Consider the following 12,410-nt stretch of genomic DNA (forward strand, 5'->3'; position numbering starts at 1 on the left):
GTAATTTTTAACAATGCTCTGCAACAACTCTATCATATAACCTTCTCTAACCATTATGTTGCTAGAACTCATGCTACTACAAACAGAAGGAAAATAAGGAAGTGAGGAAGCAATACTCATCAACTTGATACATGAGTCGGGTTTTGCCTTTTTTTTTGTTTTCCTTTTTTTACTTTTAATGAAATTGATTTATAATTTATTATAAAATATTTTAAAACTGACAGTCCATCCACAGGCAAAGTTTGTAGTTTATACTCAGGTTAACCATGACACTAAAAAGTACAGTTTAAACTGCACAAAAGCATACAACAAAGAATTATGGGAGCTGTATGGGAAAATGTGTATAATCAGTATGTTGATAACATTAGATTTCAGCTATTGCGTATGTACAGAACAGTCTCTTACCTTCTCCATGTATTGTGAGCAATTTGACTCTTGCAATAAATTTGAAGCTTCTTGTTTATAATACTCCCCTGTTTCATTCAGAAAAGGACACTCAAAAATTTCCTGATAAAACTAAAAAGGAGATTTTTTTTAAAGGACAAACTGCATATACTAGGTTAAAATTCAAAATTAAAAAAATAAATCAGAAACATGTATCTACCTTTAGGGGGAATTTTTTCTTATACTGTTCAACATGAACAAAGGAGTTAATAACCCCATGGATTACTTTCTGGTTTGGGTCTTCTCCACAGCGATCACTGAAATAGGCAAAGCGAACACTCATGAGAATGTAGGTATCTAGTGTAACTTCTCTGATAACCAAATGAATAAAATTGGATGAAAGCATTTTCCAGTAAATTCCTCTGCTTAAACTGACAAAAACTGAAGATGATTAATCTTAAAAGAAAAAAAATGCACTCTCTCTCCTACACATTTAAATTGTTGAGATAACATTTCATAAACTGTTCGAAAGCATTTGCAGGTCATGAAATTTCCAAGTCTTTGCTAAGGATACAAGTATTTCAAATTACATACTCTAAGCAAGTATTTTAAAAGTTACATTAAGTTCTATCTTGCATTTGTAGCATTTATTAAATAGACTACCTTTACATTCATACCCCTGCCAAAAAAAAAAAACCAACAACCAAACCAGTAATAATTTTTGTCAGCATGACAACAAGCAGCATGCTATTTTCTTTTCTGAATACCTACTATTCAACACATAGTTGTCAAGTGGAACAAATAACGTACTTGAAGCATCATCACAATTGTTAATCATACATTTGAAAAGGAAACCTTACATTTTTCAGTCAAGTTCTTAGCTTCAAATGAGCGAGTTCAAGTGAAGAAAATATTACCTTTAGTCTCATTCAGTTGAAAACAAAAGTAATCAAAACAAGTGCTTTGCATGCTAAAACCAGTAGTGTTCATTCCTTTGCAAAGACAGGAAATAATGGATGCAGACTTAGAGCAGCAGCAGCAACAACTTACTTAAAACATCAACTGTTCTGAAAAAGACCACCTTCTACATACACTTTACAAACAAGTAAAAAGTACTCCTTAGCTCCTCAAGTATAAATTAATACTAAAATATGATTTACAAAGGTGTATTTACACTTAAGCATCAGCCATTATAATTGTAAAGGTTTTAAGTTTTAAATGTACACATATATACCTATATAAAGAACTTTTAATTTTACCCAGCCTGCACTGAAAAGATAAAATGAGCTCTCTGCTAGAAACCTATGCTGATATAGGAAAGTCATTAATATGAATTATTTAAAAAAATTGAAAGGAAAAAAAATAAAATAAGTAAAGCCAGCAAAACCGCTTCACACCCAAGCATTACCATACACCCATCTAGGCTGGGGTGGAATGGGGGAGAAATAATTTTGCAAATTTTATTCATTTTGGTTTGAAATTGATAAAACCTCTGGAGAATGCCCAAGAGCATAAGCTATGGGGGTTTACCAGGACAACCACAGCAGCATACATACACCAGAATATAGTCATGTGTTCACAACACTGTTAATAATGTACATTGCTTTTAAATACTACCATACACCCATGGGTGGAAAAAACTAGCGCTCTAACAGATCACAAGCAGTTACTGTATGGTTTACACAGCTTGACCTACTGGGTAACTGCTTTAGAGGGGATGGTCTCATTTCACCCAGGGGGACAGGAAGGTTTCCTGGGGTTCTGGCAGCTGAACCAACGGAAGAAATCTGTGTTTAGGCACATATAATCACACCCCGCATTCTTGCCAATGTCCCTCTGCTAGGCCCGGTTATACAATGGCAGAGGCAGAAACATGCCACAGAAGGGAAGAACTGAAACACCAGAGCAAGGCTTGGACCCAGGTGCACCCTAGGAGGTCCAGGAGCATGGCTTGCTGCAGGACGCATGCAGCTTATGAACACAGCAGGATGTTCTTGAGTGTGGAAAGCTAAGTAAATAAAAGCTCAGCATATTACAAAGCAGGGCTCTGTCAAGAGACAGGCCAGTCCACCTGGGGTTGGGGTACACGTATATAGGGGTTTGCATGTAGAAAGATACCGGTGACACAAACACAAGAAGCATTACTGTAGTAACAGATGAAGACCCAGCTCCCCGCTACCTGGTTCACAGGCAACCTCACAGGCTTCCCTCCTGCAGATGCAGGAGGAAAGGGGGCAGCAAAGGCCAGGCCCAGGGGATTCAAAGGTCAATGTGTCATTAGGAAAAAGCTTTGAAAGTGCAGGAGGTAGATGCTCCATGGAAGAGCAGCAAGGGGCCAGACAGGCTTTCCAAGCAGAGATCTAATAGCACGAAGGCAATAAAAGAAACACAGTATGCAATGAGTTTTGCCTGCTCCAGCAGCATCTTCAGGGTTTTGGGATTTTTTACACCATTGGTACTCCGCTCCCAAGAATTTCTAATGCAAATGGCTCGTGCCAACAAAATCTGAAGGAAGGTTTGAGAGTAATTTTCATTAAAGTTGTAGCAGTAAAAGCATCCACTAAACTAAAATTAATCCCGCCAAGGTGGAGGTCTATTAAATGTGCATTTTCTTTCTTGGCAGTAGTGAGCAGGCAATTTGGATGCATACAACTACAGAGCAGCTGCACGCAATCTGAGGCAGCAATGTCACAGGACATCTTGGAAGGCAGAAGGGAGAGATGATATTTGCTGCGGAATCTGGACAAAAAGATAAAACGCTAGAAATGCAATTTCCACTAAGTTGGATGATGATGATCTTTTTTTCAAAAGAAATGAAGAAAGCTACAAAACACAAAGTCAAGGAAGTTGTGCTGGTTTATATTAACTCCATTTTGTTCCTATCTTAAGAATGAAGCTAACAGTGGAAGTTTAACATATACTGCAGTGTGCTGCTATAGCCCCCACAGAACCTATTTAAAGGTACAATAATAAACACTGTACTCATTAAAAGAAGGTTCCACCATTGAAAAGAACTGCTCTGCTGTGTCAGACCAATGGCTTATTGAGAACAACTAACTGTAGAATTCACTGTGAATTGAACAGCCTATTTCGAACACTATTAAAAAGTTAACTTCCAATAGCTTTCTTTTCAAACAAATAGTGTAAATAATTTATCAGCTTAGACAGGAACAGGTTCAGTTAGTTAGGAAGTGTTAGTTTATCTTTAGTAGAGAAGCCTCTCCTGGTTAGTCTGTACTAAGCACTCATGTCATTTGAGATAGCACCTGAACAATGTCCAAATTATTTCTGCTTAAGAATTTCATAATTGAATTTTCTCACAATTCAAGATCTTGATGGCTTCCTGTTGTGTTGAAACAAAAATGCGTAAGTTGAGATTCAGCTTGCCTTGTAGGAAGAGTGCTTGGGCTAGAGGGAGGGGGAAGAAAGCGTGTTATATTCAAAACTCTATATTAAGAGGAGTGCAGACAGACAAGACAGGCTTAAATGATTTAACAGTTCTCTGTTGTTCAAAGGAGCTAATTCTGCTCCCTTTTGCTCAGTCAGAGCCCTCTCTCTCGTACCACTCTAGCACTCATCTAGTTCTTTGCTCAATTGAATCACCATGCCAATCTGGGAGAAATAATAACCAAGACAGTTTCCAGTCATATTAGCAGTTAAGCTGGCTCACTAAGGGACTAGATGAATACCAAGTTCAGCACAAGAAAGGCAGAAGAGCACAGCTTGCTCCTTTTTGGCATCAGCAAACTCTTAAGACTAGTTTAGCCATCTTGTTCAGCTGAACCACAAGTCACTACTTGTATTGACTTATTTTTTGGTACCAAAAAAGTTTGGTTTATTTTATTTTATTGGAATTTATAGTGTATTTCACAACCTTATAGCTTCTAAAAAGTTTATATGCTCAAGATTTGTCAGAAATTGTCTTTTTAAAATTCTTATTAAATACATAGATAAATAAACCCAAAAGCAAAATTTATGGCTCTGCTCCCCCTACCTTTTCCAGTACAGTAATAAACATACTTTTATATGCAACCAGCTGACTACAATGTTGGTTATCAATTCTACATATCATTACATACTATGAAAAACCTGGTTATAAGGAGTTCAACTGTCTCATCTATTTAAGTTTGGGTTTGTTTTTTTTCTAAAACATTTTTACAAACTACACCATGCACACACTTAAGTACCACACTTCAGAAGGCATCTAATAGAGAAGTTTAAGTATATATATATGTATTAGTAATTTTATTATTTTAAGTAATATTCTTCCCATGCATATTCTTGCACCTCTGCCAGATGTAACTTAACAATACCCATCTCTTCAAAGACCTTGTTTAATCCCTGAATTGCTGAACTCAGTGCTAAATTACATCTAACAGTCACTTGCAGCAGTGTCTTCAAAACTGCCTCTTACAAACTGTACTGACCAGTAGAATTATAGCAAAGAACAGCAACAAGACCATATGCCCATTACATGGAAAGGCCATCCTCAGAACACCCATAGCAAGCCCTACATTTCATGATACTAGGAAGAACAGCTGTAATAAGTTCTGTCTCATCTAGCTCACTACATGATATGCAGATCACACTGGCTAGAACTTAATACGAATTGTTAGATGTGTATTTTGAGAAACAGAGTTGAATTAACTTGAGATCACACCGAAGAATCCTTAATAACCAAGGGAAAAAAAAAATCCAGACTCATGTTTTATTTAAAACTTTCCAAATGGTTTAATAACAAATAATGTCAATTTCTTACAGTCTCAAAATCTTATGCTCCACAAGCCAGTAACAGTCTTGATCTAAATATCCTTCTGAGATCTGCAGCCAGCCTCAAGGTAAATACATACCACTATTTTAAGAGGCATCAGGTGTCTGTTGAAAAAGGTTTTAACAGATTTCTACTCCCACCCACCAATGAAACACAAAGATTGACTAAAATGCGGCTTCCATGTCGCTGTGCTTGATGTACCAGAGCAGCATTTTCTTCACCATGTATTAGAGAATCTTCATTTAGTATAAATAAATTGTTACAGTAAACATATGGATAAAGCAGCATTAACACTGGTTACAAAGCAAACAGGAGTCAACAACTACAAGTAAATGCTTTCTGGCTTCAGAAATACCAGACAGAGGTATCATGTCAGTTACCTAGTTGCCAAAAATCTGATTCAAGAAGGAAAAATAAAATTGTAGTAATAAAATCAGTTCTTGAATGTCTTATAAATACAGCTTTCTTCTGACCAAGTGCTTGTCCAAAGAACCTCAGTCAGCCAAATTGTCTCACTCAATTTACCTACACTACTCTGGTCACTTGAGTCAGGCATGCAATCTATTAAAAAGACCCCAGCCATTAGGCAACTCTAGAGCTACCCTGAACCGTAGTAAAAATGTAGAAACTGATGGAACTTACAACTACATATAAGGCCTGTAGTATATTTCAAAATTTCTGTTTACTCATGAATAAAAAGATTCATTAGGAGTTAAATAGTAAAAAAGTTTTAAATCAAAGCTTAAAAAGTCCCAAGCCCTGAAACTACCAGGGCCTTTGCTTTAGAGTAACAAAAGTATCCAGAAATAAAATAGGAAATTCCCTCAAAGTGCAAAAAAAATTATTCCAATTTCATTCCAGTTAAGTACCAATAATGTTAAGTGAAGTCACTCATCCAAACAACAGAAAAACAGAAGCTTAAGTCTCCCTGTCAGATAAGCAAGAATCATTTTGGGTCCCATGCAAAGCAACATAGCTTTTGTACCTTTGGCAAATTTTTCTTTAAGTCCTGGTCCTTAAGTTTACTGACAGCACAGGATCCATTAATAATCAGTATCAGGTGGAGAAAAAGGCAAAAGACATCCTATGGGACCTGAAGAATTATTCTAACTACTGCCCAATTCCATTGATTAGAAGGGTTACATTACTGAAACATTAAAGATCACTACCCTCAGACTGCAGCAAATTAATTATTTCCAGAGTCTTTTTCTAAACATGCAAATCACAGATATGTAGCTATAATGAGAAAAGCTGATAGAACACCATGATCAACAGGTAATGAGCTATCTTTGAAAAAAAAAAAAAAAAACCCATAAAAAAATTTGTTCAAAGTCCCCAGGCTTTTCAAAGTAAAAAAGTACAATACCCCCACACACTGTGTAAAAGCGAAAAAAACAGACAAGCACTCACTTTTTTATTTCTCGGAGGAGCATCCGGATAAGGATAGCCTGCAGTGGCTCAATCATTAATTTTCTCCACATATCAAGAGCTAGCTGTCAGAAAACAATGCAAGCTTACGTCAATAAAAAATGCCAATAAAACACCCCCCAAAAACCCAAACAAAACCAAAGATGACACAATTCCCATTCAGGATATCAAAAATTAAATTGTTACATACCCTCTTCTTTCTCCTTTCTAAATTAATTTGTTTGCCTCACACACACAATTTGTCAATATGTTATTTTAGCATTTTTCTTCTAGAACATCTGACTGCATTTGGATGAAGATCACACAGATCTGTACACTAGCAGCATCAGACAGAAATTCTAGTCAGGCAATGTCTGAATGCATGCTTTCCAATCTGCATTCTTTCTACATATCTAACAGGACTGATTTACTTATTCCTTGATTCCACTCTACCAAGGATTATCAAAGGCACATAAGGACCATAAGCAAATCAGTTACGAGGGCAGGCTTTGAGTATAAATATAAACAAAACATCTGCACAGTAATAGGTAAGTAATATGCCTAACTGAAGTGTTTGAATGTGTGCAGACATCACTATTTCTAAAAACTATAGCAAACTACACCTCAGCTGCCAAAAGTGAATGTCTCTTAGCTTGGAGATGCCCTCTGTGTGTTTGATGTAAGGGTTCTGTGTCTTTTACTCTGACCTCTAACAAATTGGCTAAGATGCATACAGCTTAGGCAAAGTGTTGCAAGCTAATACTTAACTTGAATGGAATTTAAATCACTTTCATATTAGGGATAGGTCACCCTATCAACCAAATGGACCAAAATATCTCAAACTTTTGTGGTTGAAGTAATTGCTTCCAAAACATACCATTTTTGAAAATACAACAGCAATCAAAGGAGTTTGTACACTTAAGTTAAAATCAGATTTAAAACCCAAAGGGGACAATGTGATCCCTCATATGGGGGGAATACCGACACATGTCCAAGACTTATAAAAAACACCTATCACTGAAGAGTAGACTGTGAGAAAATGAAATTACCAAAATCAGTAAGGACAGAGGGAATATTACTGCTAAGAAAGCTTTGACACAACTAACAGGACCTCAGCTGTAAAAATTAAAATACTGACCAGGTATGCATGAACTTAAGTTGGCATTTATCTGTCAACTAGGTATCCAGGCTGATCCACTTTGTGGAATGATGCTTTCTTTTAAAGAGCAGACAAATGAGCTTGCTCTGTCTATCATAGCTATCATCCAGCACTCTTGCTGTAATACAGGGTAAAGAAGTCTGGGAGGTAAAGCTGACCCAACTGCAGCAGCAGGTTCAAAGAAGAGCTAAAGGTCTGCTTATAAATCAAAAGAGAAGTGATTTTCACTGCCTTGCCTTGTGGACAGTACAACTGCACAGTTAGAAGAAAACAGTTTCCCTAAGACACGAACTCATCCAGATAATGCTGAAATAAAACAGTTCTGGAGAAAAAACAAACAAACAAATAAAAAACAAAACCAACCAAACCAGCACACCACCAAACAAACAAAAAATGACTGACATGTTTTGTGAGTATGAAGTAAAGGGGACTGCATCGGGTAACCCTATTCTGCAATGTAGTCTCTGAAATGCCGTCTCTAGCATCATGGTCCCTTCTCATTTATGAGAGGGACCAATCTGAAACAGCTTCAAGCTGCCATCTGGAATTTTCCTGTCAAATAAACTACAGACAGGTCAATACAGCAACTCGATGTACTAGTTCAAGACTTTTTCTCCTTGAAGAGAGGGACTGATTTTACTTGTCAACCTAGATTGACAATACAGAACATGGCAGTTTCTTCCATTTTCCAGAATCTGGTCTGGGAAGTTGGAGAGGGTGGGGGTGGGGGAAGAGAAGGCTCATCTTAACTACCTTCTATCAAGGCTCTCAGAATCACTGAGAACTCATAAGTCCAAAAACGGTGATAGGAGCCCAACTCAGAAAAGCAGCATCCTTCACCATGCATCCACTAACAGAGACAGAAAAAAACCCTAAATCTCTTGCAAACACTGCCACACTACTTTCATCAACTGATCTCATCCTGTATTTTTCCTAGTACCACAATTACTGAGCGTCTGGAATGCTTATCAGAACGCTAAACTGGTTGAAGCCATGCCCATACACATCACATATACAACTCAGCTGTCTTATACATACCTATCATTACATACCCGAGAAGAACTAAGCAAGCACATATCTGTTTAAAACCTCACAAAGTTTTATTAACACACAGGAGTGATGCTGGAACAGAAACTTCAAAAACAGAGATACAGTTCTGCTTCTACAAACACTGGGCATTATTTCTTGCTGAAATAACTTCATGCTGAGACTGAAGAGAATTACATATAAAAGAAACATGTTTGCTCTTGGGTAGATAAAGGACAAATCATCTGTCATCTAAAGATGAATAAATGATAATTCCTTCCCTTATTCCAACTGTTGATCTCTCTATAAAGACCTTTATCAAAGCCACTAGTGCCATCCAAAGAATAAAACATAGAAACCTACACAGAGACTATAATGAATGAGAAAATACTTTCAAAACAAAGACTTGATAAACTTGGTGAGTGCCTTGCAGGTTAAGAAATGTGAACTACTTCATTTCTGGGGCAATGAATTCACCAAAACCAGTGCTGCAATTCAATGCATTAACCTACTTGAGCATACAGCTCAAGCCTCCATTCCTTTTCCAGGCAAAGGAGTAACTGCCATAAAACTAATCCTACACTAGTAATGAAGACAGATTATCTTTGCTGCCTCAAGATCCAAAATTCACCTCCCACTACTACCAATTACAAAGACAGTATTTGGTAAAGAGCAAGGGAGTCTTAGAGAGTGAGATAATGAAAAACTCATTAGTAGAATTCCAGACATCATCATCTGAACATCTTCATCAAAACTGAAAGGCTGCCAGCTACAGTTCAAGAATCTTGACCCTCTCCATAACCTGCCCAAGTGATGAGCTAGGGATGTACCATCCTAGGAACGACTGCTGGGAAGCCTGAAGAAAAGTGTGAGTCATTGTCCTTCCTTAAGATTTCATCAACATGAGGAAAACAAAATACTCAAAAAAAAGTTGAATTATTTTGTTGTTCGTTGGTAAACATATCATAGGGCAGAAAACTATGGACAAAGGCTGCTGCTACCATCCTTCAGGTGATACTTCAGAATGGCATAGAACATGGAAACAGAGGAAGAATTCATTAATACAACAGGATTACACAGCACCAAGCACAAGCCTAGACCTATTCCCAGCCCCCAAAGCAGCTGAACTAGCAGTGATTCACATAGAGCTTAAGACTACCTTTGACAACTGTGGGAACAGACTTGGCTAAAACTCCGTCTGAGGAAATAAGGAGTAACACTTATGCCATTTTGAGATATCACAAACAGTGCAGCAATATGTACTTCCAAGCTCTGATAAGCCTTTACAGACACCACTGATTAGCAAGCCTTGGAGAGAGCACAGGTAGCTGAGAGAATTTTCAATCCTGAACTGTCTTGACTTAATGTACATAATGTTTCTGGTGGTTTCCTTCAGTCCAGCACCCAGCCTGTCAGCCTTTTTAAGTCTGTTTTTAGTTTCAAAATCTCTACCCAAGTTGCTAGAACAGAAGTACGAAACAGCTTGCCCTAGAAAGTAAGATGTACAGAAGACTAACCTCAGAAAAAGCTGTTACATTTTGTGACATCAAGAAACAGAAGCCTAAAAGTAGTATTTCAAGGGTTTCCAGAAACAAAAGCAGTGCTTCAAAATATTTTCCAGAGAATAGCCTCACTTAAAACAAGAATTTTCTGCAAAGTGGTATCTATTATCACATTTTAAACTGAAGCTCTCCAGTATTTTCATATTTGCACCCATTACTATATTTTTCTACATCAAAACTGTAACCTCATTTTACAAAGGGTTCAATGCTTGTATCTTCTACTGTATTAACTATTCAGATTCTGTGACCCAGAAAAGTCAAATTTAAAAGGACACAGCTGGACATATAGCACTTCTGAATACAGTTTACATCCACTCCCACTTTCAGAGATACTTACCTCTCCTATTTCCATCAATGGTTCGTTCATATCAACCCCTCCATAACCATACTGAAGGTCGGCTTCAGTCAATTTGTTCTTCTTAATAAACTGTGTGTTAAGGTACCTACAGAAATAAAGATATTCTAATCAAAACAGGCAAAAATTAAGCTTGTGGGGTTTTATTTTTTTAATAAATTTGGACTCATGGAATGTGTTCCACATCACAAAAGATAACCTCTTGTAACCAATGCCACTGCTATATGTAGGAAATTCTTAAAATACAAATTGCTTCCATTTCAAAGACCTTACATCATATTAAAACAACACAGTGTTAGTAATTGAGAGATCACTGTCACCACTTTCTTGGTGTGCAATATATTTATGTAAGAAATCAACTTTTCAACATACACTATCATATTATTCATACACATATATGTAAAGTAACTGCTAAATTCTGGACAGCTGACTAGTACTAGAGTGATAGTAATTTGTTTAATTTTAATGATAGAAAAACATTCCCGAACATCAGCTATTTTTAGGTAAACATGTACTTACTTCTACCTGTAATATTTATTATTTTGCATTTCTCTTGGGCTAGGACACAAAAATAGTGTAAATTTTTACAGGGTCAATATCTGTCAGTTAGGATCCCTTACTGAGATCACGATAACTAGCAAACAGCTGTATTACAAACTTTAAAGAATTTGGAGAAATTATTTTAATTAACAGCTATAAAAAAATGTTATAAATGCTTTAATTTAGTATTTACTGCCGTATGTATAGTTTTTATAAAGAACAGAAAATGGTTTCTGTGCAAGACCTGTAAAACATCACTCTTAATTCTCAGTATTACCTTAGAAGAAATACAATGGTTCAGTTTAAAAATGAACAGAGTCCAACTAATGAAGACTTGTGTAGTGGTGACAAGCTGGAATATTAGCCTAGCCTTGTAGATGCAAGTCTGCGTAGAAGATCAGAGGCCTACCATTTCATATGCAACTTGTGTGGACATCCAAATAGCTAGAACACAAGCCTTAGGCATGCTCCTTAATGATACTCATTCCCCCCCCCACCCCACCCCACCAGTGAACAAAGGCAGCAGCCACCATTCTGCTTTTTCCTGTTAAGCTTACTAAAAAGAAAAGCCCTATGCTGTCCTCATTCACACCCCCTTCCATCAGTACGTGTCTCCTCAGCAAATCCAGATCGGGCAACTGATTCATCTCAAAACTAGCATAACCACAAGTGAATAAACAAATCTAACCTACATAAGGTAGCCCAAGCAAAAATGGGATGGCAAGAAGTAGGCAGGCAGAAACTCTCCTGGCAAGAGCTTCGCCACACTCTGCCACAAAACCAAATTTGCCCACATTTCCTCTCTCCTTCCCCTACTTTTACCATCAACTTCCAGAATCAAGCACAGGCAAGTAACTGCAAAACATATGCAAACAGTATAATCGCAAATCAAGTTCTCCACTAAAGTCATTAACCATTTTTCAATATGAATAATTACATCAAATACTTCATCTATGTTTCTTACTTTTAGAAGACAATCCATAACATTCATCTGTAACTTACTGTGAAGACAAGACTTGGTCCTGAATCGATATCAGAAACTGCCCACTGACTCTTGCTACTATTGAGATAAAACTTTCAGGCGAAAATTTGAAATGCCTGATCATACAGCTCAGGCCCAATTACTTGAGAGTGCACCTGTGCAGGCTTATGCTTTATTATCTGATGAGGAAAATGGCAGCAAGAAGAGAAAACTGAGGCTTGCTT

At 37.1% G+C, this 12,410-nt stretch overlaps 1 protein-coding gene across 3 annotated transcripts in view; it reads right to left on the minus strand.

Moving 5' to 3' along the window:
- The window catches only part of CUL2 (cullin 2), a 51,779-nt gene that overhangs the window by 22,564 nt on the left and 16,805 nt on the right, over positions 1–12,410 (minus strand). For 2 of the 3 annotated variants that reach the window (XM_065666731.1, XM_065666730.1), the window contains exons 5-8: positions 10,647–10,752; positions 6,566–6,648; positions 605–701; positions 406–516 (exon numbers count right to left, since the gene is read on the minus strand). In XM_065666731.1, coding sequence (XP_065522803.1) covers positions 406–516; positions 605–701; positions 6,566–6,648; positions 10,647–10,752 — 397 coding nt within the window. Of the gene's footprint in view, positions 1–405; positions 517–604; positions 702–3,705; positions 3,793–6,565; positions 6,649–10,646; positions 10,753–12,410 lie in introns of all 3 variants that reach the window. The other variant, XM_065666733.1, reaches the window with a different exon arrangement.

The sequence above is a fragment of the Lathamus discolor genome, chromosome 2, assembly GCF_037157495.1.
Source record: "Lathamus discolor isolate bLatDis1 chromosome 2, bLatDis1.hap1, whole genome shotgun sequence".
Lineage (NCBI taxonomy): Eukaryota > Metazoa > Chordata > Aves > Psittaciformes > Psittacidae > Lathamus > Lathamus discolor.